This window comes from Myotis daubentonii, chromosome 2, assembly GCF_963259705.1.
Source record: "Myotis daubentonii chromosome 2, mMyoDau2.1, whole genome shotgun sequence".
Lineage (NCBI taxonomy): Eukaryota > Metazoa > Chordata > Mammalia > Chiroptera > Vespertilionidae > Myotis > Myotis daubentonii.
The window spans coordinates 204,932,362-204,957,711 of NC_081841.1; the positions used below are offsets into that span (position 1 = coordinate 204,932,362).

At 43.3% G+C, this 25,350-nt stretch overlaps 1 protein-coding gene across 9 annotated transcripts in view; it reads left to right on the forward strand.

Annotated features, from left to right (window-relative positions):
* The window catches only part of GTF2E2 (general transcription factor IIE subunit 2), a 96,698-nt gene that overhangs the window by 44,566 nt on the left and 26,782 nt on the right, over positions 1 to 25,350 (forward strand). For 3 of the 9 annotated variants that reach the window (XM_059685486.1, XM_059685491.1, XM_059685490.1), the window contains exons 6-7: positions 6,444 to 6,559; positions 7,959 to 8,090. In XM_059685486.1, coding sequence (XP_059541469.1) covers positions 6,444 to 6,559; positions 7,959 to 8,075 — 233 coding nt within the window. In that variant the 3' untranslated portion in view covers positions 8,076 to 8,090. Of the gene's footprint in view, positions 1 to 6,443; positions 6,560 to 7,958; positions 8,465 to 8,536; positions 8,667 to 8,687; positions 10,443 to 11,262; positions 12,003 to 25,350 lie in introns of those variants that run through there. The other 6 variants (XM_059685492.1, XM_059685493.1, XM_059685484.1 and 3 more) reach the window with 5 other exon arrangements.

The window sequence follows — 25,350 nt, forward strand, 5'->3', positions numbered from 1 at the left end:
TGTCTGCCTGAGATTCCTTATCTATAAAATAGGAATAATGGTACCTGTATCCCATGGTCCTTAAGAGGATTACTTGAGTTAATATAAATAAAAGTGCTTAGAGCTTAGAATGGCACCTGGCACATAGTAAGAATATTAGTAACAGTGGGGGAGTGGGTGGGAAGAGATCAACCAATGAACTTGTATGTATATATGCATACTGTGTGGACACAGGCAGTTGTGGGGTGGTGAGGGCCTCGCGGTGGGATGGGAGCGGCCTGGAAGAGGTTAATTGGGTGGGGGGCGGGAGGGAAGAAGGCCCTTTGCAATATTTTCTTTTTTTTTAAATATATTTTATTGATTTTTCACAGAGAGGAAGGGAGAGAGAGAGAGTTAGAAACATCGATGAGAGAGAAACATTGATCAGCTGCCTCCTGCACATCTCCCATTGGAGATGTGCCCGCAACCCTGGTACATGCCCTTGACTGGAATCGAACCTGGGACCTTTCAGTCCGCAGGCCAATGCTCTATCCACTGAGCCAAACTGGTTTCGGCTGCAATATTTTCAATAATAAAGATTTTAAAAATAAATAAATCCTGAAAAAAAATAGTAACAATAACCTTAGCTGTTGTTAGTAGCATTGAAAAGATAAAAAAAGCACCAAAATACTAGGTGTTTAATCTTATCTAGTTACTTATTTACCTTTACTTAGCTATCATGTGATTGACTCAGTGGATCTGTAGTTTTGCATTTGATAAGACAGATAGCAGCAAAGAAACAAAGCCAATTTAGCAGTCTGAGGCCACATTTACACTGGCCTTTTATAGTTATGTAATGTTTATTGGTATTTCACCAAAGCCAATGACAATCTGACTTTTCTCTTATCGCTGGTATCTTGTTTTTTTCTGCCTGGAAGCTTAAACGGTTTCAACTTGATCCTTAAAATTAAGGACCCCTCCCAGTAGCTACTTCCCTAGAGTCTATGATGCTGTTTTATTATTTTTAATGGCTATATGCTATTCCATTTTTATGGATGCACTTTAAACCATTTTTCTGATGTTCCACAGATAGAAATTTAGTTTGTTTTTTAATTTTTTTATATATGCTATTATAAATAAAGCTCAATCCTTGCACATAAGTATATATGTGCACTTACCTACTTATTGTAGTTTTGTGGGTTTTTTTTTTTTTTTTTTTAGTAGAATTGCTTGGTCAAAACATAGGCCTATTTTTAAAATTTTCAACAGCTTGCCTGATACCCATCATAAAATTTGAACCAATTCTTAGGACCATTTTACCCCTTCAAAGCAGTGTATGAGAAGGTATCCATTTCTTTACCCTCCCCAGTACTGGATGTCTTTAGTTGACTTTGCCTGCCTTGTAGAAAACAAAGATTGTCCTGATTTTAATTTGTATTTTCTTGCAATGATTTTACAAAATTAAAGAAGAACATGTTATTTCTCTTTTTTGTCAACTGAACATATTCTTTCCCCACATACATTAAAAAGTAATTAGACTTGGGATCCTGTGAGATCCTGCCTCTTAAATCAGGCTTGCCTTCCAGTGTTCATCTTAAGTATTCAGCTGTAATATATTTACAGAATGGAAGTAATATATAAAAACTATATTGCTGGGGTTCTTGTTCCGGCATTAAGAAGAGTTCAGCAATCTGGAGAAGGTGGTGCGTAGATTAAATAGGAGTCCAGAGACAAAATATAATTTTGAAAGGCATTTGGGGGTCAGAGGAGCCTAGTTTAAAGGAAACTAAGATCTCCTTGTCTCAGGACCCCATGCTTTTTTATTAACACAAACTAGAGGCCCGGTGCACAAAAATTTGTGCACTCAGCGGGGGTGGGGTGGGGGGAGGGGGTCCCTCAGCCCGGCCTGTGCCCTCTTGCAGTCTGGGACCCCGCAGGGGATGACCACCTGCTGGCTTAGGCCCGCTCCCTGGGGGGATTGGGCCTAAGCTGGCACTCAGACATCCCTCTGGCAGCCCGGGAGCCCTTGGGGGATGTCCACTTGCCAGCGGGGAGCAGGCCTAAGCTGCAGCCTGACATCCTTAGTGCTGCTGAGGACGTGGGAGAGGCTCCCACCACCACCGCTGTACTGGCAGCCATCAGCCTGGCTTGTGGCTGAGCAGAGCTCCCCCTGTGGGAGCTCACTGACCAACAGGTGGCAGCTCCTGCATTGAGCGTCTGCCCCCTGGTGGTCAGTGTGTGTCATAGTGACCAGTCATTCCCAGTGGTTCTGCTGTTAGGGTCAGTTTGCATATTACCCTTTTATTATATAGGATAGAGGCCTGGTGCATGGCTGGGGCCGGCTGGCTTGCCCTTCAGGGTGGGGGTCCCCACTGGGGTGCCTGGCCAGCCTGGGTGAAGGGCTAATGGCTGTTTGCAGCTGGTCACACCCCTTCAGGGTGGGGGTCCCCACTGGGGTGCCTGGCCAACCTGGACGAGGGGCTGATAGCTGTTTGCAGGCTGGTCAAGCCCCCCCATTGGGGACCCTTATCCCATGGAGGTTTGGCCAGCCTGGGTGAGGGGCTGATGGCTGTTTTTAGGCTGGCCACACCCCCTTTAGGGTGGGGGGTCCTCATTGGGGTGCCTGGCCAGTCTGGGTGAGGGGCCGAGGGCCATTTTCAGGCTGGCCAAGCCTCCCCGGCGACAGAAGCTCCCAGCCTCTCCTTTTTTCTTTTCTTTTTTTCTGGGATTTATTTACCTTTTATAATTGAAACTTTGTAGCCTAGAGTGGAGCTCAGAGCTGGCTAGGGCTTGGCTTCCTCCATCACCAGGGGCAACCCAAGGCTCCAGCTCTGTGGCCATGGCCAGCGGAAAGCAGGCATCTGGGGTTTATTTATCTTCTGTAATTGAAACTTTGTTGCTTTGAGTGGAGCTCAGAGCCAGCTGCGGCCGGGAAGCTTGGCTTCCTCCATCATTAGGGCAACCAAACCTCCTGCTTGCTCCAGCTCTGTGTCTGCTGGCCGCCATCTTGGTTGGGCTAATTTGCATATAGTTGCTCTGATTGGCTGGTGGGCGTGGCTTAAGGCATAGGAAGGTAGGGTCAATTTAATGTTTGTCTTTTATTAGTGTAGATTGTCCTGAGGCAAGGTGGAGATATACACTTCAAAGGGTCAGGGTTTGTATACAGAGTCCATTGTCAGATTGGGGAGAATTAGCCTACGGCTGTCGGCTGTTCAGGTGTTTGGCCAGTAGGAGGCAAAAACATGTAGATTAAGAAAAAGGCAAATCGACATACATACCTGAGCTGTCTGGCAGCAAACAATCAATTTAATATGTCCTGTTCAGGTTTGGGGAAATGCCATTAGCCATTCCCAACAGGTGGCAACATATGTGACTCAGCCCTTGTTGAGTCCCCAAGTTCCATCAATCTTTTGATGAAACTCTTGCAATTATGACATGCTAGAATTCGCTTCCGGCATTGTAGCCCTAGCTGGTTTTGCTCAGTGGATGGAGCATCAGCCTGCAGACCGAAGGATCCCAGGTTCAATTCCGGTCAAGGGCACGTACCTTGGTTGTAGGCTCCTTCCCCACCCGGGCCCTGGTCGGGGCTCATGCAGGACACAACCAATCCGATGTGTTTCTCTCACATTGATGTTTCCCTCTCTCTTCCAATGTCTGAAAAAATGAATGGAAAAATATTTTTGGGTAAGGATTAACAAAAAAACAAAAAAGACCCCCCCCCACACAAAAAACCTACAACAGCATTGAGTTAAGTAAAGGCAGGGATTACAGTAGAAATGTTTTATTGAAGTAAAAAAAAAGACATAGTGAAGAGTTCTTATCAGGGAGTTTGCTTTGAAAATAGCCCCAGTGGCATTCTTTTAGCAAAAGGAAGTTAAATTTTGTTTTATATACTTGGAAGTCTATTGTGCCATGAAAAATTATAGTGTTGTGTATATACTTTTGGTGGTATGTTATTATACAGATCAGCTCTCCAGACCATTGCTGTCATGGTTGTAGTAGGTATTATTGCCATTGTGATTGTGTCATAAGAGGCCCAGAGAATAGAAGCTCTGTATATGTCAAGTAGAAAGTCAAAGTAATTTCCATTTTCAAGGAACTGAAATTTTGCAATGCTGGTAACATAGAAGCTTGGTAAAAAGTCGATTGAATAAAATTTACCATTGAGTAAAAGGTTTTTTTATCATATGCGCTTTTATTCTCCTTACCCTTTTTGACATAAAGAGAGAAGTACACAGTTTAATTCTTATACATTGACACCATGTAACACTTCTTATTAATTAATGAATACAAATTTTACATGTTGATAAAATTTAACAAAGTCATGGTTAAAACTCAAGAACTATTTTGTATGTGACGTATTTCCTTCAGTAGCTTTGGTAAACTTGACATAAAATTCTGGTTATGGTGTACATTTTAAAACAATTTTGTGTGCCTTCTTGGAATTAGAAAAATATGTAAAATGTGGCTAAAAGGTAGGTAGTTGGGAATTCTAGCTTTCACTTAGAATGGAGAAAGCATTGCTCCCACCCTTACAACAACAACAACAAACCCTAGACAGCTACAAATGTACCGTTTTCTTGAATCTAGCAGAGATCTGAGGTTGCAGGGCTACCACCTGACCCCAAATCTAAGTAAAGAAAGGCAAGCATTAAGGAAAGATGGAATAGAAGTTCTTGTTTACCTGGGACAGACAAAATGAACAGTGTCCACAAGAATTCAGTTGAAAAAAAAATTTTTTTTTTTTGAGAAAGAAATACAATTTTAACACAAAATATACATGTAAAAATAACAGCTGAGCTGCCTGACTTGATCCTGTATTTTTCTCTTCAGGTTTTCATTTTCTTTTATTTTTTTAATCCTTACCTGAGGCTATTTTTCTGTTGGTTTTTAGAAAGAGTGGAAAGGAGGGGGAGACACAGAGAGAAATATTGATGTGAGAAAGACACATCAATTGGTTGCCTGCCACATGCACCCCAACCAGGTCAGTTTAATTTTTTAATGAACTGCTAAAGGCTTTGTATAGACTAGCAAGACAGCATAGAAACCCTGGGGTCTGCAGACACAAGGGAATTTCCACCTGTCTCCACAGACTTTATTTGATGCTTACAAAAAAGATAGGGGGTAGGGTGGACGTACTGCCCTCATTGAGCAGGTCTGGAGGAGGGAGCAGTAAATAGATGCTTCAGGAAAGATATGAATTCTACCTAAGTCCTCCCTGCCTTTCCTATGAGACAAAGTCTTAAACTGCTGTGGGAGGGGAACAGAAAGAAAACCCTCTACCTACAGGAAAAAGGCAAAGCTGTGCTGGGTCCAGACCTTCAGCAGAGGGGGCAGGGCAGGACACTGAGGAGGCCACTCCCCAGTCACCAGGGAACACAGTGCTTGCCCAAGACCAGGCTTAATGACAGTAACAGAGAACTCCCACCCCCATACCAGGCTAACCGAAATGGCTAGCAGTTAATGAATGCAGGGAAGTGCAAGAGCCTGGGGCTAACAGATCTTCTTAGGTGCAGCATAAAGGGAAGATCACAGGTTGAGCAGACACAGAAAAACCCTGTACTTGTTCTTCAATAAATCTCCGCCTTCGCTATACCAAAAAAATAAAATAAAAAAATTAATAATGTTTGCAAATTTTTTTCAAATTGTCACTGATCTCCAAAAAATTTTTCAATGCATTTATTGAAAGAAGTTTGTGTATAGCCCTGGACGGTTTAGCTTAATGGTTAGAGCACCAGCCCATGGACTGAAGGGTCTCAGGTTTGATTCCCAGTCAAGGCTCAATTCCCAGTCATACCGTGGTTGCAGGCTCAATCCTCAGGCTCTGCGTGCTTATGGGAGGCAAACAATCGATGTGTCTCTTGCATCGATGTCTCTCTCTTTCTATCTTTCCTTTTCCCCGCTCCTTTCTCCTGCCCTTCTACTCTCTCTAAAGAAAATCAATGTGAAAAAAATATCCTCAGGTGAGGATTAAAAAAAAAAGACTGCATATAAACGGACCTGTGCAGTTCAAACCCATGTTGTGCAAGGGTCAGCTGTGATCTGTATAGCTCCTCACTCCATATGAAACTGGTTTCCATTGTCCCTCCAATAGGAGAGGAAATGGAGTACTGAGCTCAGGGGAGATAAGCAGGAATTTGAACTATTTCAGTGCAGAGAATTGATTTGTGTAATAAAAGGAGACTGTGGACAGCCTTTCCTCCCCAGGAAAGCAGGGAGGCCTTTCACACATGGCCCTTCGTTTACAGACTCTAAAAATAGAACATTACTGATCTGGTCTGTAAGGATGCAGTTCTGTTCTCAGGCCCTTCTGCTGCTCAGTGTCCAGCATTTGAATGTTGTCTCACTTCCTTTGTTTTTATAATGAAATCACAGATGTGCTAATATAGACCAGGGGAGATAATATTGAAGCTTGGATTTCCATCACTGAGGTGCTGTAGCTTGTAAACATCTATTGTAAAATATCTACTGTCTTGTTGGCACAGAGTTTCAGAAACTGTGGAGGAGTGTCACTGTGGATTCAATGGATGAGGAGAAAATTGAAGAATATCTGAAGCGACAGGGTATTTCTTCCATGCAGGAATCTGGACCAAAGAAAGTGGTATGTAACGGCTGGAAAAAAATGTAGTTCTCTGTTCTTTCAACTAACTGTTAGCCTGCTTTCTCTTCTCTGAAGAGCAGGTAGTCAGCTCTCCCTTTCAGTTTTTTCTGTCTCCTGACCCATTGATCTTGGTCAGTTGCAAACCAGATCACATGTGGTTTATTGAGGGCCAGCAGATCTCTGCCCTCAAGTGCTGCTCCCCAGGAGTGTGTGAGTTTTCCCCATCCGACCGCCCTGTCCTAGTAGTGTCTGCTTTTAAGCTCCAGCCATACCAAACTTTTCCTAGTGCTCACATGTCCTGATCTTGGCCTTTTAAGACTCTAGCCGTCTACCCTACCCCCAGGCTCCTGCTCCAATGAGTCCCATAGTGTTGGTGCCTGGCTCTCCCTTAGTCCTGATCACGTTGAGTTGTCCTTGTTAACTTTCAGATCTCTCTGAACCAGGTAATACCGTCTTTGTAGCCTAAATCCTGCTCTGAGGAAGGATTTGTAATGGGATAAAGACTTGTGAAATGGTCTGCACTGGCTAATAAGTAACTGTGGTAGTCCAAGGACAAAGCCCAAGTGAGAACTAGTTCACACTTTAGACTCCAGCTGCAGCACCTCTCCCCATCTTTTTCTGTCCACCACCAGGCTGTGTAACTTGCCTTCTTTCTGACTTTTGGTGTGTGTGTTTCAGTGAATTTTTAGGGCTCCTTAAAAAGGAAGATTTATTGCCAGTGATCTCCGTAAATTAGTGTACTTACAGTACTTTATGGTTTCAGGTATACTGAAAAGAATAGAGAATAATAGTAAATCTTCATGTGCTCATCTACTTCCTAATTTTGCCCATATGTCTGTTTTGCCCTATTTACGTGAGATCTTTTTTTTTGATATATATATATTTTTAGAGAGAGAGAGGAAGTGGGGAGAGAGACATCGATGTGAGAGTGCAACACCGATTTGTTTCCTCCTGCTTGCCCCCAACTGGGGATCAAGCCTGCAACCCAGGCAGGCACATGCCCTTGACCAGAAATCGAACCAGCAACCTCCTGGTTCAATGCCCAGCTTACTGAGCAATACTGGCCAGGGCTGAAGTATATATTTTTAAACCAGATAGTAGTGATGAGAAAGCTTTACTGCCTCTCTTTTTATTTACTTAGTTCCTAGAATAGTTCTGAGAAGTTTTTGTGTCAGCCCATTTATTCCAGGTAGAAGTATATGCATCATAATAGAAAGCATAGTTTCTTGTTTGTGGTTGGGAGTGTGCTATGGATTGATGTGCATGAGATTTGGTTACAAAGCAGAAAAACAGGCCAAATACTCCAAATCTCTTGCTGCTGGTTTCTGGGCATCCTGAGTAAATCCTTATGCTTTACCCCTCTGAGAGCTATTGTTTCTGTTTTTACCTTTTCCTGTAGGCCCCTATCCAGAGAAGGAAAAAGCCTGCTTCACAGAAAAAGCGACGATTTAAGACTCATAACGAACACATGGCTGGAGTGCTGAAGGACTACTCTGACATTGCTCCTGGCAAATAGTGAACAGTTTTGTAGGTGAGCAAAGAGTTACAAATACAAAGTCAAGATCTTTCTTGTTGCTACTGGGATCTGAAGACTGTCTTCCCATTCTACTTCTTAGGACTGAGGAGAGGAGCAGTTCCGTTTACAGAACAAGTACAAATTACCAAACTCAAAGCTTATTCTAACTGAATAGGCTGATGAGAAATGTGATGTTCCCTGTTAACTTCTCTTACTTCTTGGGAGAGAGGCATGCAGGTGTCTTTGCTGTTTATCTCTTCTAAGTGGCTCCTGGTTCCATTTTCCCTTTTATTCCTTTAGAACAAGTTTGCAGATAGTCTTGAATGCAATATTTGTTTATTCCAAAGTAACATATTTATAATAAAATCATTGCAGAAGGAATTGTAGAAGTTAGTGAATTAAGTTGTTTCTTTTCATTCTTGGCAATGGCAGTTGGCAGCTCCAGTCTTTAACTCCCACAGGGGGCGTGTTTGGGACGTGGTTGGAGACTGGGACCTGTGCTGCGTTGCTGAACATACGGAGTTCATAGTCGGAACTCAAAGCGTGACTTTTGTTAGCCAGTGAAGCAGTAAAGGTACACTACATGTGATTTGTAATGTTTTCTTTTAAAAGGATAATCAGAATTTAGCCTCTTGGATTTGGCAAGTCATTGTCTCATGCCCGCAAGGATGGATAGAGTCGTCTTGCCAACCTGAATGTCAGCTTTACAGCCTAACTCTCAGGAGACTTGACAGTGAGGTGCCTCTGGTGGAGAGTTTATCTCCTCATCACTGGGCAAGCTCTTGATCAAATACATGGGCTCGTAAGAGTCATGATGCCTTACGGGAAATCTCTATGATCATTCCAGCCTTCTGTAACAAACTACCCATTTTCCGTAACTGTACTTGTGATACAGTCTGTGGTTGATCATTACAGCCCTCATATCACAACTTACAATTGTAGTGGACTATGAAAAAAGGTTCGGTGTTCTCAAAAAGGGTGCCATGGTATCCTAAAGCAGTAAGTACTTTGTGTAGATGATAAAGAGTCCTTTTGTGGCTTTAGTTCTTCTAATCCCTCTGTTTACTTATCACCTGCATCTACAGAGTCATTGTTTACCTCTTTCTTACATCCAAGCCCTAAAACATGGCATGAGAATATGTAAAACTGAGGCTCCCCAGAACATGGGGAACTTGCTGGTCTAGCTTTCTATCAGAGGTGTTTTGACAAGAAAGATAGGGCTTTAATGTCTTAAGTTATAAAACTAGTAAAAAGTTTTCTGTAATAATCTGGAGCTAGCTTATCTCCAAGTATGCCTACTTTTTGTGTTCTCTACACACCATCCTTTTGTTTTTTCAGTTTATTGAGATATAATTGACCTACAGCTCTGTACAAGTTTAAGGTGTAAAGCATAGTGGTTTTACTTACACATATAAAATCATTACTACAGTAAGTTTAGTTAACATCCATCATCCCATTATAGGTACCAAAAATGGTTTTGTTTGTGATGAGAAATCTTAGGATTTACTCTCTTAATGTTCATATACCAAACAGCAGTGTTAACTATAGTCATCATGTCGTACATTATATTCCTTATTCTTATAACTGAAAGTTTGTACCTTTTAACTGTCCCTCTCTAGTTTTCCCTCCCCGATCTCTCACCTCTGGTAACCACATCTGATCTCTTTTTGATGAGTTTAGATTTTATTTTAGATTCCACACGTAAGTGAGATCGTACAGTACTTGTCTTTCTCTGTCTGATTTATTTCACTTAGCATACTGCCTTTGAGGTCCATCCATGTTGTTGCAAATAGCAGGATTTCCTACTTTTTTATGGCTAAATAATATTCCACTGTGTATATATACATATCATCATTCTTTATACATTCATCTGTCGATGGACACTTAGGTGTTTTCATGTCTTGACTATTGTAAATAATGCTGCTCTGTACATGGGGCTGCAGATATCTATTCGATATAGAGTTTTTATTTCCTTCAGAAATATTCCCAGAAGTGGAATTGTTGGATCATAGGATTTTTTATTTTTTTGGTGTGTGGGTGTTTTTTGTTTATTTTTTATTCTAGAGAGACAGGAAGGGAGAGAGAGAAACGTTGATTGGCCACCTCCCACACGTGCCCCAACCCAAAGATCAAATCTGCAACCTTGGTATGTGCCCAGAATTGGGAATATAACCTGAGACCTTTCTGGTGCATGAGATGACACTGACTGAGCCACTCAGCCAAGGAGTAGGATGGTTCTACTTTTAATTTTTTGAGAAAACTCACTAGGTTTCCATAGTGGCTGTACCAGTTGACAATTTCACCAACTGTACGCAGGGGTTCCCTCCTCTCCACATCCTTGCCACCTTATGTTTTCTTTTGACTTTTTTTTTAAAAATATATTTTATTGATTTTTTACAGAGAGGAAGGGAGAGAGATAGAGAGTTAGAAACATTGATGAGAGAGAAACATCCATCAGCCACCTCCTGCACATCTCCTACTTGGGATGTGCCCGCAACCCAGGTACATGCACTTGACTGGAATCAAACCTGGGACCTTTTTGTCCGCAGGCCGACGCTCTATCCACTGAGCCAAACTGGTTTCTGCCACTTTATTTTTTTAAAAAAATATATTTTATTTTTTACAGAGAGGAAAGGAGAGAGATAAAGAGTTAGAAACATCGATGAGAGAGAAACATCGATCAGCTGTCTCCTGCACACCTCCCGCTGGGGTTGTGCCCGCAACCGAGGCACATGCCCTTGACCCAAATTGAACCTGCGACCCCTCAGTCCACAGGCCGACGCTCCATCCACTGAGCCAAACCAGCCAGGGCTCTCTTGGCTTTTTTGATGCCAATTATTCCAACAGGCTTGAGGGGATATCTCATTGTAGTTTTGATTTGCATTTCCCTAATGATTAGTGATGTTTGAGCATCTTTTCATATACCTGTTGGCCATATTTATTTCTTTGGAGATATGTCTATTCAGGTCCTTTGTCCATACAGCAGTGCTATTTTTTTGCTATTGATTTGTATGAGTTACTTATATATTTTGGATATAAACCCCTTATCAGATATATGGCTTGAAATATTTTTCCTGTTTCATAGGTTATCTTTTCATTTTGTTAATTTTTTTTGCTGGGCAGAAACTTTTTGTTTGATGTAGTTCCACTTGTCTAATTTTTATTTTGTTGCTTGTGCTTTCTTTAGGTGTCATCTAGAATGTCATTGTCAAGACTCATGTCAAGTAGCTTTTAAAAAAATGTTTTTATTCAGAAAGAGTAAGGGAGAGGGAGAGAGAGAAACATCAATGAGAGAGAAACATCAATTGGCTCCTATGTTTTATTCTAGGAGCTTTAAGATTTCTATTCTTACATTACTTTGGCTTTATAATTTAGTTTGAAATCAGGAAGTGTGATGCCTTCTGCTTTATTCTTAGGATTGCTGTGGCTACTTGGGCACATTTGTGTTTTATATAAATTTTAGGATTGTTTTTATACTTCTGTAGAAAATGCCACTGGAATTTTGAAAGGGATTGCATTAAAATTTGATTTTTTTAATTCAGCAATATATTTTATTTTTTTAAATTTTTAAAATTTTTTATTTTAAATGCATTTTATTTTTAGACAACCTACATGACATGTTTTTTCTTAAAGACAGTGACTTTGCTACAAATAAGTCAAGGTCAAAATGAACGAAGAGCTCAAGATCAGTCCCATTTGGATGAAAAGCAGCAGCCAGTTATGCTGACAGGTGATAGATCCAAACTGCCAAATTCGTTAACATTTTCCCATTTCTAAAACACCTTTAAAGAGAATTACACCATGCTCATGGTAGTACAGCAGAGCAACCATGCCATCTGTACTCATGTTTTCATCCATAAGGAACTCTGGTCTCTGTTCTTCAACCTTCCCTTTGATTGATTGCATGTAATCTTTGATGCACTTCTTTTTTTTTTTTTTAAAATAAATCTTTATTGTTCAGATTATTATAGTTCCTTCCCCCCCCCCCCCATAGCTCCCCTCCACCCAGTTCCCACCCCATCCTCTGCCCTTACCACCCCCCATGTCCTCAACCATAGGTGTATGATTTTTGTCCAGTCTCTTCCCGCACCCCCCACACCCATTTCCCCCCCAAGAATAGTCAGTCCACTCTCTTTTTATGCCCCTGGTTCTATTATATTCACTAGTTTATTCTGTTCATCAGATTATTTATTCACTTGATTTTTAGATTCACTTGTTGATAGATGTGTATTTGTTCATAATTTTTATCTTTACTTTTTTCTTCTTCCTCTTCTTAAAGGATACCTTTCAGCATTTCATATAATACTGGTTGGGTGGTGATAAACTCCTTTAGCTTTTTCTTATCTGTGAAGCTCTTTATCTGACCTTCAATTCTGAATGATAGCTTTGCTGGATAAACTAATCTTGGTTGTAGGTTCTTGCTATTCATCACTTTGAATATTTCTTGCCACTCCCTTCTGGCCTGCCTAGTTTCTGTTGAGAAATCAGCTGACAGTTGTATGGGTACTCCCTTGTAGGTAACTGACTTTTTTTCTCTTGCTGCTTTTAAGATTCTCTCTTTGTCTTTTGCTCTTGGCATTTTAATTATGATGTGTCTTGGTGTGGTCCTCTTTGGAATCCTTTTGTTTGGGGTTCTCTGCCCTTCCTGGACTTGTAACTCTGTTTCTTTCACCAGGTAGGGGAAGTTTTCTGTCATTATTTCTTCAAATAGGTTTTCAATATATTGGTCTCTCTCTTCTTCTGGCACCCCTATAATTCGGATGTTAGTACGCTTGAAGTTGTCTCAGAGGCTCCTTATACTATCTTGATATTTTTGGATTCTTTTTTCTTTTCCGGTTGGGTATTTTTTGCTTCTTCGTATTTCAAATCTTTGTCCTGATTCTTGGAATCCTCTTGTCTGCTGTTGGATCTCTGTATATTATTCTTTATTTCAGTCAGTGCATGCTTACTTTCTAGTTGGTCCTTTTTCATAACCTCGAGGGTCTCACTTGATTTCTTGAGGGTCTCACTAAATTTATTGGCGGTTTCTAGAAAATTCTTGAAAAACCTTGTAAGTGTGGTTTTGAACTGTATATCAGGTAGTTTGCTTTCCTCCATTTTTGTCATTTCTGATCTGTTTCTTTGTCTCAAATTTTGGCTGCTTCCCTGTGTTGATACAGTGGCTTTGTGTGCTAGGTGTCCTATAGGGCTTAGTGGCTCAGCCTCACCAATTACCTGAGGTGGACACTCTTTTTTTTTTTTTTTTAATATATTTTATTGATTTTTTACAGAGAGGAAGAGAGAGAGATAGAGAGTTAAAAACATCGATGAGAGAGAAACATCGATCAGCTGCCTCCTGCACATCCCCTACTGGGGTCGTGCCCACAACCCAGGTACATGCCCTCGACCGGAACCGAACCTGGGACCTCTCGGTCCACAGGCCGACGCTCTATCCACTGAGTCAAACCGGTTTTGGCAAGGTGGACACTCTTGGTGCACCCCTTTGTGGGCTGTGTGCACAGTCTTGTTATACTTAAGCCTTGATTGTTGTTGGTATCACTGGGAGGAATTGACCTCCAGGCCAATTGGCTGTGAGATTCAGCTGTGTCACGGTGGGAGAACTTCTGAGCTGGAGACACCCTTCTGGGGCAAGACTTGCTTCAGTGGGGCTTTGGTGCTCACTTAGTCTGCCCCCTGAGTGTGTCGCTTATGGGTCTGAGGAGTTGTAATCTGGATGGTTCCACTCTGACCACTGGGTACACTGACTCTTGGATCTCTAAGGGGGTGCTAATTTAGCCTCTGCCTGAGGCTACCCAGCAGGAGCTACAGAGAGATCTGCAGATTCCTCTTCTTTGTTTGTGGTTTGGAGGTGCCCAGATGAGGCCCAGCTGTGAATCAATGCAAGCTGCTGTGGGGCCTTGGGCCTTCTTTTGAATGTTCTGAGTCTCTGACCCAGCTGCAGTTTGTTAGGTAATTTCAGATCTCGAAGGGCCAGCCCATTCATATGCAAAAGCCTCTGCTTGCAGCTTGGGTGGGGCGGGATCTCAGGAAGTCTACAGGGTGGAGCAAACAGCTATGGCTGGTCCTCAGTCCTGCCGTAAGAGGCCCCCAAATCTCAGTTTCCCGTGGTAATCGCTGCAAGCACGTCTGAGAGAAAGCCACCCTCGAGTTCTGCCCACTGCTAGACAGTCCAGTTTCTCCCGTATGAGTCTGGGTCTCCAGAGACTCGCCTGGAACTGGAGTTCAGAGCCATCGGGAGCTTGAGACTCCTCCCGATTAAAAAGACAGGGGCATCCACCATTGCCAGCCCTTTCATGTGGGCTTCTGCCTCCGTACCTCTGCACTTTACTTCTGCACCTCCTCTGAGACTCAGAGTGCTTTTCTCTTTCCTTCTAGTTGTAGAATTTCCACTCAGCCAGCCTTCCTGTGGTTCTGGATGATGTCTGTTTTGTCTTTTAGTTATAGTTTTGAAGTGGTTGTTCGAGGCAGCAATTTCCAGTGTTTACCTATGCCGCCATCTTGGTTTCTCTGGGATTGCATTAAAGTTATAAATGGCTTTGCGTAGCCTGGACATTTTAATAATGTTATTCTTCCAATCCAGAAACATGGGATATCTTTCCATTTATTTGTGTCTTCAATTTGTTTTATCACTGTTATGTAATTTTCAGTGTGGAGATCGTTAACCTCCTTGGTTAAATTTCTAAGTATTTCATATTGTTTTCCATACTATTGTAAATGGGATTGTTTTCTTTATTTCTTTTTAGATAAGTTACTAGAGGCCCGGTGCACAAAAATTTGTGCACTGGGGAGGGGGGGGTCCCCTCATCCCGGCCTGTGCCCTCTCGCAGTCTGGAACTCCTTGGGAGATAACGACCTGCTGGCTTAGGCCTGCTCCCGTGTGGTCCAGAGGGCAGGCCCAATCCCTAGGTGAGACCCCTGGTCGGGCTCAGAGCAGGGCCGCTTGGGGAGTTGGGGCGCCACCCCCTGTCATGCACAGAGCAGGGCGGATTGGGAGGTTGAGATGCCACCCTCAGTCACGCTCAGGGTAGGGCCAATTGAGGGGTTGGGGCACCGCCCCCTGTCACACTCAAGGCAGGGTTGATGGGAGGTTGCGGCGCCACCCCCTGTCACGCACAGAGCGGGGCCAATCAGGGGGTTTGGGCGCTGCCCCCTGTCACGCACAGAGCAGGGCCCTTCAGGGGGGTTGGGGCTCCGTACCCTGTCACGCACAGAGCAGGGTCAATCAGGGTTTTGGGGAGCTCCCCCCTTTCATGCACAGAGCAGGGCCCATCAGGGGGTTGGGGAGCTCCCCCCTGTCACTCACAGAGCAGGGCCAATCAGGGGGTTGGGGCGCCACCCCGTCACACACAGAGCAGGGCTCATGGGGGGGGGGGGTTGGGGCGCTGCCCTCTATCACCCACAGAGCAGGGCCGATCAAGCGGTTGGGGCACCGCCTCTCACTCAGGGCAGGGCCGATGGGGAGGTTATGGCTCTACCCCGTCACACACAGAGCAGGGTCCGTGGGGGGTGGTTGGGTCGTCGCACCCTATCACACAGCAGGGCCGATCAGGGGGTTAGGGCGCCACACCCTGTCACACACAGAGCCACAGGGTGAACAGGGGGTTGGGGAGCTCCCCCCTATCAGGCACAGAGCAGGGCTGATCAGAGGTATGGGGTGCCTTCCACTGTCACGAACAGAGCAGGGCGGATAGGGAGGTTGTGGCCCCGCCCCTGTCTCACACACACAGCCGCAGGGCGATCAGGGGGTTTGGGCGCTGCCCCCTGTCACGCTGATCCCGGTGCTGTGAGGCCTCTCGGCTCAGCTGATCCTGGTGCTGGGAGGCATATTACCCTTTTACTATATAGGATAGAGGCCTGGTGCATGGGTGGGGGCCAGCTGGTTTGCCCTGAAGGGTGTCCTAGACCAGGGTGGGGGTCCCCACTGGGGTGCCTGGCCAGCCTGGATGAGGGGATGATGGCTGTTTGCAGCTGGTCACACACCCTTCAGGGTGTGGGTCCCCACTGGGGTGCCTGGCCAGTCTGGGTGAGGGGCTGAGGGCTGTTTTCACGCTGGCGGGTGACTGAAGCTCCCAACTGCTCCTTTTTTTCTTTTTTATTCTGTGCCAGCTTTAGCTCTGGCTCCAGCTCTGAGGCCTCTGCTGCTGAAAGCAGGTATCTGTTTTGTTTGGGTTCTGTAATCGAAACACTGTATCAACTCCAGCTCTGAGATCCAGGCTGGCTGAAAGCAGGTTTCTGGGGTTTTGTTTAGCTTCTATATTTGTAACAATGTTTCAAACTGCAAGCTCAGAGGCTGGCAAGGCAGGTGGGGAATGTTGGTTTCCTCCGTCACTGAAGCAAGCAAGCCTCATGTTAGCTTCAAGCTGCCTGGCTGCCACCATCTTGGCTGGCAGTTAATTTGCATATCTTGCTGACTAGCCAATGGGAAGCATAGCGGACGTACGGCTAATTACCTTGTTTCTCTTTTATTAGATAGGATTGTTCGTGTATGGGAATGCTACTGATTTTGTATGTTAATTTTGTGCTGTATTTTTATTGAATTTGTTTATTAGATTGAATAGTTTTTTTGGTAGATTCTTTAGAATTTTCTCTATATAAAATCTTGTCATCTTCAAGTAGAAACAATTTTACTTCTTCCTTTTATTTGTTCTGGTGCCTTTTATTTCTTTTTTCTCACTGATTGTTTTGGCTAGGAATTTCTGTTCTGTGTTGAGTAAGTGGTGAGAGTGGGCACCCTTGTCTTGTTTTAGATCTTAGAAAAAAAGCTTTCATTGTTTCTCCATTGAGTGTGATGTTAGCTCTAGGCTTGTAATGTATGGCCTTTATTATGTTCAAATATGTTCTGTACCCGTTCTATTAAGAGTTTTTATCATGAACAGACATTGAGTTCTGTCAAATGCTTTTTCTGTGTCTTTTGAAATAATCATAGGATATTTTTCTGCCATTGTATTAATGTGATGTATCACATTGATTGATTTGCATACATTAAACCATTCTGGCATCCAGATATAAATTCCACTTAACCATAATAAATGATCTTTTTAATATGCTGCTGAATTTAGTTTCCTGGTACTTTATTGAGAATTTTTGAATCTATATTCATGAGGCATAGTGGTGTGTAATTTTCTTTTCTGATAATGTTGTTCTTTGTCTTTGGTATTGGGGTAATGCTGGCCTTGTAAAATGAATTTGGGTGTTTTCCCTTCTCTTTGAATTTTTGGAAAAATATGAGAAAGTTGACATTAATTCTTTAAATGTTTGGTAAAATTCACCTGGGGAGCTACCTGGTCCTGAGCTTTTTTTTTTTTTTTTTTTTTTTTTTAAATTAAATATTGTTCAGATTATTACATTTGTTCCTCTTTTTTCCCCCCATAACTCCCCTCCTCCCAGTTCCAGCCCCACCCTCCGCCCTCATTCCCTACCCACTGTCCCCATCCATAGGTGCACGATTTTTGTCCAGTCTCTTCCCGCATCTCCCACACCCCTTTCCCCCCCAAGAATAGTCAGTCCATTCCCTTTCTATGTCCCTGATTCTATTATGATCACCAGATTATTTATTCACTTGATTCTTAGATTCACTTGTTGATAAATGCGTATTTGTTGTTCATAATTTGTATCTTTACCTTTTTCTTCTTCTTCCTCTTCTTAAAGGTACCTTTCAGCATTTCATATAATACTGGTTTGGTGGTGATGAATTCCTTTAGCTTTTCCTTACCTGTGAAGCTCTTTATCTGACCTTCAGTTCTGAATGATAGCTTTGCTGGATAAAGTAATCTTGGTTGTAGGTTCTTGGTATTCATCACTTTGAATATTTCTTGCCATTCCCTTCTGGCCTGCAAAGTTTCTGTTGAGAAATCAGCTGACAGTCATATGGGTATTCCCTTGTAGGTAACTGAGTTTCTTTCTCTTGCTGCTTTTAGGATTTTCCCTTTGTCTTTTGCTCTTGGCATTTTAATTATGATGTGTCTTGGTGTGGTCCTCCTTGGATTCCTTTTGTTTGGGGTTCTCTGCACTTCCTGGACCTGTAAGTCTATTTCTTTCACCAGGTGGGGGAAGTTTTCTGTCATTATTTCTTCAAATAGGTTTTCAATATCTTGCTCTCTCTCATCTTCTGGCACCCCTATAATTCTGATTTTGGTACGCTTGAAGCTGTCCCAGAGGCTCCTTACAGTGTCTTCGTATTTTCGGATTCTTTTTTCATTTTGCTTTTCCGGTTGGGTGTTTTTTGCTTCTTCGCGTTTTGAATCTTTGACTTGATTCTTGCGCTCCTCTGGTCTGCTGTTGGGTGTCTGTATGATATTCTTTATTTCAGTCCGTGTATGCTTAATTTCTAGTTGGTTCTTTATCATAACATCGAGGGTCTCATTAGATTTCTTGAGGATCTCACTACATTTATCGGCGGCTTGTAGACAGTTCTTAAGAGACCTTAAAAGTGTGGTTCTGAACTCAATATCCTCCATTGACAGTTTTGTCCTGTTTCTTTGTCTCCGCATTTTTTTATGCTTTCTTGGTGCACCCCCTAGTGGTCTTTGTGCGCAGTCTTGTTGTAGATAAGCCTTGATTGTTGTCGGCAATACCAGGGGTGATTTGACCTCCAGGCTAACTGGCTATGAGAATCAGCTATGTCTGCAGTGGGAGAGCTTCTGTGCTGGATCTCTAGGGCGGTGCTAATCTAGCATTTGCCTGAGGCTATCCAGCAAATGGCTCTGCGCTGGGCTTGGGCGGGGCGGGTCCCCGGGGATCTACAGGGCGGGCTGGAGCGAGCAGTTATGGCTGCTCTCAGTTCCATCCCTAGGGGCTCTGCCTCACAGAGTCCCAGCAACCGTTGCAAGCCTCGGAGAGAAAGCTGTCTTCGAGTTCCAGCCAAAGCCAGACAGTCCCGCTTCTCCCGTTTGAGTCTGGGTCCCTAGAGACTCGCCCGGATCTGGAGCTCAGAGTCAGAAACTCCCTCCCGATTGAAAACAACAGCCGCGCCCTCTGCCGCCAGCCCGCTCCGCGCGCACTCTGCACCTCAGTATTTCACTTCAGCACTGCGCCTCCTCTGAGTCTGGGTATGATATTCTCTTTCCTCATAATTGTAGAATTTCCACTCAGCCAGCCTTCCTGTGGTTCTGGATGGTGTCCGTTCCGTCTTTTAGTTGTTTTTTGAAGTGGTTGTTCGAGGCACCAATCTCCGGCGTTAACCTATGCCGCCATCTTGGTTTCTCTCTGAGCTTTTCTTTATTGGGAGATTTTTGATTACTTGAGTCAATCTCTGTACTGGTAATTGGTCTGTTCAGATTTTCTGTTTCTTCCTGATTTCATTCTTGGTAGTATGTTTCTAAGAATTTTTCCATTTTTTTATTTAGTTCCTTAGAGTACGATTATAGTATAGTAGCCTCTCATGATTCTTTGTATTTTTGTGGTATAAGTTGTAAAGTCTCCTTTTTCATATATAATTTTGTTGATTTGGGTCCTCTCTTTTTTTCAAAGAAAACCAACTCTTAGTTTTGTTAATCATTTCTATTGTTTTCCCATTCCCTATTTCATTAATTCTCTAATCTTTATTATTTCTTTCCTTCTGTTAAATTTGGGACCCATTTTTTCTTTTTCTAGTTCCTTAAGGCATAGAGTTAAGTTGTTTATTTGAGATCTTGTTTCTTAATGTGTTTATTGCTATGAATTTCCTCTTAGAACTGCTTTTGCTGCCTCCCATAAGTTTTGATATATTGTATTTTCATTTTCATTTGTCTCAAGATACTTTTTTGTTTCTCCTTTAATTTCTTCTATGATTCATTGGTTATTCAAGAGAGTGTTGTTTAATTTCCATCTGTTTGTAAATTTTCCAGTTTTTCTTCTGTTATTGATTTCTATTTTTATACCATTGTGGTCAGAGAAGATACTTTGTATGATTTCAGTCTTCTTGATTTTGCTAAGGCTTGTTTTGTGGCCTAACATGTGACTTATTCTAGAAAATGTTCCATGTGTACTTGATAAAAATGTGTATTCTGCTAGAATGTTCTGTATATATGTCTGTTAGTCAATTTGCTATAGTGTTGTTGATATCCACTGTTTCCTTATTCTCTGTCTGGATAATCTAGCCATTGTTGAGAGTGGGGTATTAAAGTTCTCAACTGTTACTGCACTGCTGGGTGTTTTTTTTTAGTTTTTTTTTTTTTTTTTTTTTAGCTCTGTTAACTTTTCTTTATATATTTGGGTACTCTGATGTTGGATGCATAAATGTTTACAATTGTCATATTTTCTTGAGGGATTGATTGATCCCTTTATCATTATATAATGTTCTTCTTTGTCTCTTTTTACCATTTTTAGTTTAAAGTTTATTTTGTCCGATGTAAGTGTAGCTGTGATACCATTTGTCTGTAAAGATATTGTTATGACATATGTCTGCAATTTTGCTGCCTACGGAGTCTTCTTGCCTTCTGATGTAGTCTGCCTTGGTCTCTGTGGTGCAGGGAGTGCTTCAGCATCAGCTCGTGTTCTCAAACTCTCTCAGTGGTGTCTCCTCCATGGATAGTTATTCTTCTGAGCGAGAACAAAGTCAGGAACAACCTATGTTCTCATCTTGGGGCAGCACCTGTCACCGTCTGTTCTGTCGCTTATGTCTGGAAGTGCATTTTGGAGATCTCAGGCACTTTGTCTTGTGTTGCAAGGAGACAGACATCAAGGCCTCATCGCAGGTTTTAAGATAAGATGCTTTCCTGCCAATTGTGTGTTACCAGTGGTTTCTAGCTAGGCCTGTGCTCACCAGTACTTTGTGTGCTGGCCTTAGAGTTGGTTTCAGTTATTTGTCCAAAGTCATTTCAGAAATGAGGAAATTGAGATTTAGAGAAATAAAACTTCTTACCAAATTGTCACACTTGCAAATTCTGTAGCCATACCTCATTCACTTGCACTTTCTTGTGGTAAGCTTTGATGTCCTTTGTCTCCTACATGGAGTGGAAATGCCTCCATATGCCCCATGTTGAGGTACTGGGATTGGGCCATCTGGTGACGTGGGGAGGAGTAGTCTTTGTAGGAAATTGTGATAGCCCAGTTGCTTTTGAAGATTGTAGTAATAAGAAAGAAGAGTCTTTTACCAGTTCTTGTCTAAAAACATATTCACCAGAAATTTGAGCTAAATTTGCAGTCATGTTCTTGTCTCTGCCCCTGTCTGCTGGATCTGCTGGCCATTTAGAAATAAGTGGAAGCAGGCATGGCTGGTGCATTAACAGGTTAGTCTGTGTGTATTTTGATCTATAATTCATCACAATCATTCGAGGCTTTTAAAAGGGGATAGCCATAGTTGAGCCTAGACCAGTGGTTGGCAAACTCATTAGTCAACAGAGCCAAATATCAACAGTACAATTGAAATTTCTTTTGAGAGCCAAATTTTTTAAACTTAAGCTATATAGGTAGGTACATTGTTATTAACTTAATTAGGGTACTCCTAAGCTGGGCTTTGCTAAAAACGTCCTCAATCTGATTGAGGTACATTCACTAAGGTCGACCCCTTCCAACTCTCCCATCCACACTCGTCTTGTATACTTGTTTCGTCTATCTCCTTTCCGAAAACCGACTTTTGCGCATGGGCCACGAAGTTTCAGTCGCATTGTACGTGTGCACCTGCATGTGGTATTTTGTGGAAGAGCCACACTCAAGGGGCCAAAGAGCCTATGGGGCTTGCGAGCAGCGGTTTGCTGACCACTGGCCTAGACCAAGTGTAAAAGATGAACCTTTGGCTGCTGCTGTTACATCCTGTAAGTGTGGCCAGATGATGGTGGGACTTTGGGGACAGGAGCACCTGATACCTTTGGGGTAGAGTATTAGCAAAGAGGCAGTGCAGGGCCACCCACTGCTTGCATTCCAGTTTCATAGGGAGGCCCTGCCGCCGTGCAGCCCTGGATCGCTTCTGTGAGCTGTTGGACACCACTCGCAGAAAAGAACGCTCTGAGTGTGGCACTTGGGCATTTGGATTTATAAATTCCCCAAGTGCTATCAGCTGGAGGTTTTCTGAGTCAGAGAAGATGAGACTCTGTGTCCCCTCTCCCTCTAGCCACTGTTTTTACTTGCAAACGATTCACTTGTGCGAGAGATTTGGGGTTTTCTAAGGTTTCACTGACTGTTCTGAACAAGCCAGGCCCAGCATTGTTGCCCTGTGGCAAGGCTGGAATACTGTGCTGGAGACAGTAGAGGTGACCTGCATCAATGGATTGCTTGTCCTTGGGGCTTCGTGTAGGACAGCCATCTTTTCCCAGTGTGTGTTCTGTTGGCTTCTCCTGAGAAAGCAGAAGTTCCATGGGAGGTGGAGTGATGTAGGAGGACCAAGAACCTCAGGAAACCAGTTCTCAGACAAATTGGACCTTGGGACCCCTGTCCCAGTTGTGTGTGTGTGTAGAGGGAACATACTTTGGAAACGGGTAGACTAGACCCTGGCATTGTGCTTTTGACCTTCCTTCTGGCCATAGTTAAAATAGAAAAGCACATTTTCCTTCATAGGAGGATTTCCATTAGAAATAAATGTGCTGGTGCCCTCCAGCTGAGTGGCAAGGCCGCCGTCATTGGCCACTTTAGACAGTTAGGCCCGTAGAACTGGTCCAGCTCCCCTGGTTTGGAGGCAAGCCAGCACATTCCTGTGACTTAAACCATGTGGTTTCAAGACCCTGTGAGAACCCCGTGAATTTCAGCCACCCAGAATTTTGCAGGGGTCATGCTTCAAAGGACATTCAGTTCAAACTTATCTTAAAATCTTAAAATAAGTGAAAACACAGAAGGGTACCAACAGGAGAGAACTGAGTAACCATAGCCTGAATTAGACAGGACCTGCTCCACAAACACCCAATAGCAGGTTTATCTTGCACTTGCCTGTTCTAACAATTTGAACTTTCTAGCTGAGCCCCTCCCTCTCACCCAAGCCCTGCATTCTAGTTTTAGGGGGAAAGTGCTTTTGTCCAGGTAAATATTTTATCTTGAGCATCATTTCTCATTCAATTTAGGCCGGTCTTTTTGCTTTTGCTCTGAAGACAAGTTTGGGTTGAATTTAAGCCTTTGGCTTAAGTTTCTGACTTAATTGTGTTAATTAGCATGGTCAGGGTTTCACATGAATTTTAAGCAAGAGATGTGTGTGAGCAGTGGTGTGTGGAAGACTTCACTGTTGTCCTATTTATGGGCATAGTGTTATGGTTTGGGGAACAGGGCTTTCCCCTTCCTTATAAAGCAGGACTCAGTGTGGTGGGTACAATGGAAGTACTGGTGAATAGAACTTGCCCGTTTACTGGAGAGCTGTGAAGAGAGGGTAAAACGAGGAAGAATGTTCATGGCATATTGACATCTTTGGGTTGTGGGACTGTTAGAGAGCCAGGCCAGTTTAGGGAAGGGTTAATACTATTTAGTTCCATCTAGGAGGGCCTGTAGCAGAGGCAGACAAGAGCTTCACTATGGTAGTTGAGAAATTTCCCAGTTTGGGGTCTTATTCAGTTAGCTTATTTCATATGGTTTTCAGTATTCACAGTCCTTAGTTTTAGTGTAGGTGTTTTGAATACCACCATTTCGGGGAACACCTCACTAGTGACAGATATTCTTCTGCCTTCCAAGAATGTTATGTAATTGTTTGTCATGGGATAGAGTGGATTAAGAGTTGAAGAGTAAGACCAGTCATGTATCAACTCTCTTAAAACTGGGTGAGGATGCTCCGTTCACTAGCAGCTGGACATCTGTGATGTGGCAGGCTGTAGGGAATGTGCACATATTCCTAGCACTGAGCATGCTTGCCCAAAGCTCCTAGAAATGCCGGGTTGATTCATCTGTCACCCTGACAGACACCAGGAATTCTTGCATATTGAGGTAAAGAACTCGGTATTAGCCAGCCTGCTTCATCCTCAGGAATGTTCCTTATGCCACACAACTCAGGACCCAAAGATGCCGTGGGGTGCTGGGGTTCGGGGAACCTCAGATGAGAGCAGTGAGACTTACACGTTGGTCCCATAGAAGGCCCAGCATATGTGTAAACATTGGGTCTAGTGAGTTTGAAGCTTAGATATGATTAACTGGAATTCTGACTTTCATTTTCTAAGTTCTTTTAATTTGTAATTTTGTTATCGAGGTAGAAGACATAGCATAGCGTTTAATGTTAGATGTCAGTTTAGTCTTATGTTCACAAGGGCGCGTCTTCACCTCCCAATAGAGGGTTTGCTTGGTAATGAAAGAAAAAAAAAGTCTTAGTTCCCATTTTTGTGGCGCCTACAAACTGGGACAGTATAAACGTAAGCAAGAGGGAACAGACCTGATTTTTCTTATCCCAAGTTCCCAATTGTAGGCACTCTTCATTCCTGCCTGTAGAGTGACAGAAAAGGCAGTTTTCAGACTATAATGAAGCTGGTACCCAGCTGAGTAGTCAATGGGAACAGATCAAGTTCCTAAGTACCAGGGAGGCTTGCCCCTTGCACATCACTGATGACTATCAGTGTGGTGGTGCCTGGAGCACCCATTCATCCGTCCCAAGTGCCTTGTTTAGGCAGTGGCTGGATGAGGGTGGCCCTGGGTAGACAGGAGAGGCAGCTAATCTTCAGGGGGTGAAGCCCGTAATTCCTAGGCTGACCTGCTAACCTCTGGCGCCTCCGAGTAGGAAGTCACAGATGGGCTGAAGGCAGAGCCACATGATCAAGCCTGTCCTGGAGCCATTGGCATGGCCTCTGCAGCCTGGGGAGAGCCGAGTTGGCTTTCTGCTGCTACGTCAGGGCTCCAGGGTATTGGGAGGCTGCGATGGGGACCTGCTTTTGGTGATGGTCTCCTCTGCAAAAGGGATGTGAGATCCAAACTACCAGATAAATGTCAGTGCCCAACAAGACATACAATTACTAGTTGGAATTGAGCACTGTGGTTTCCCCCTTCTGGGGAAAGAAGGGTTGGTGAGAATGTATAGAAGAAATGCTTTTATTATTTTGGCTATCAATGCTTGGTTATCAATTACATTTTAAGTTAGCAGGCACCATAAAATGACTACAGATTTCAGATAATCTGGAGCTAAGTTTCGTAGGCTTAAGTGGATGTGGAGTCAGTAAGGCATCAATAAAGAGGTTGTGACTTTACCAGGAGCGCCTCCAGCAGGTCAGGAAGGGCCGTGGCCTAAGGTACCAGTGTCGCTCACCACTTGCCCACAATAGAGCCTCTGTGGTGGTTATTATCTGGCTCTCCCAGCCCTGTTTTCTCTTTAGTCTCTCTGCCCTGGCTCTGTCGAGGACTTAAAAGGGGTAAAGAAATCTGCCTGCCGGACCCTGGCCTGCAGTGTGGTTTGCTCTTGGTT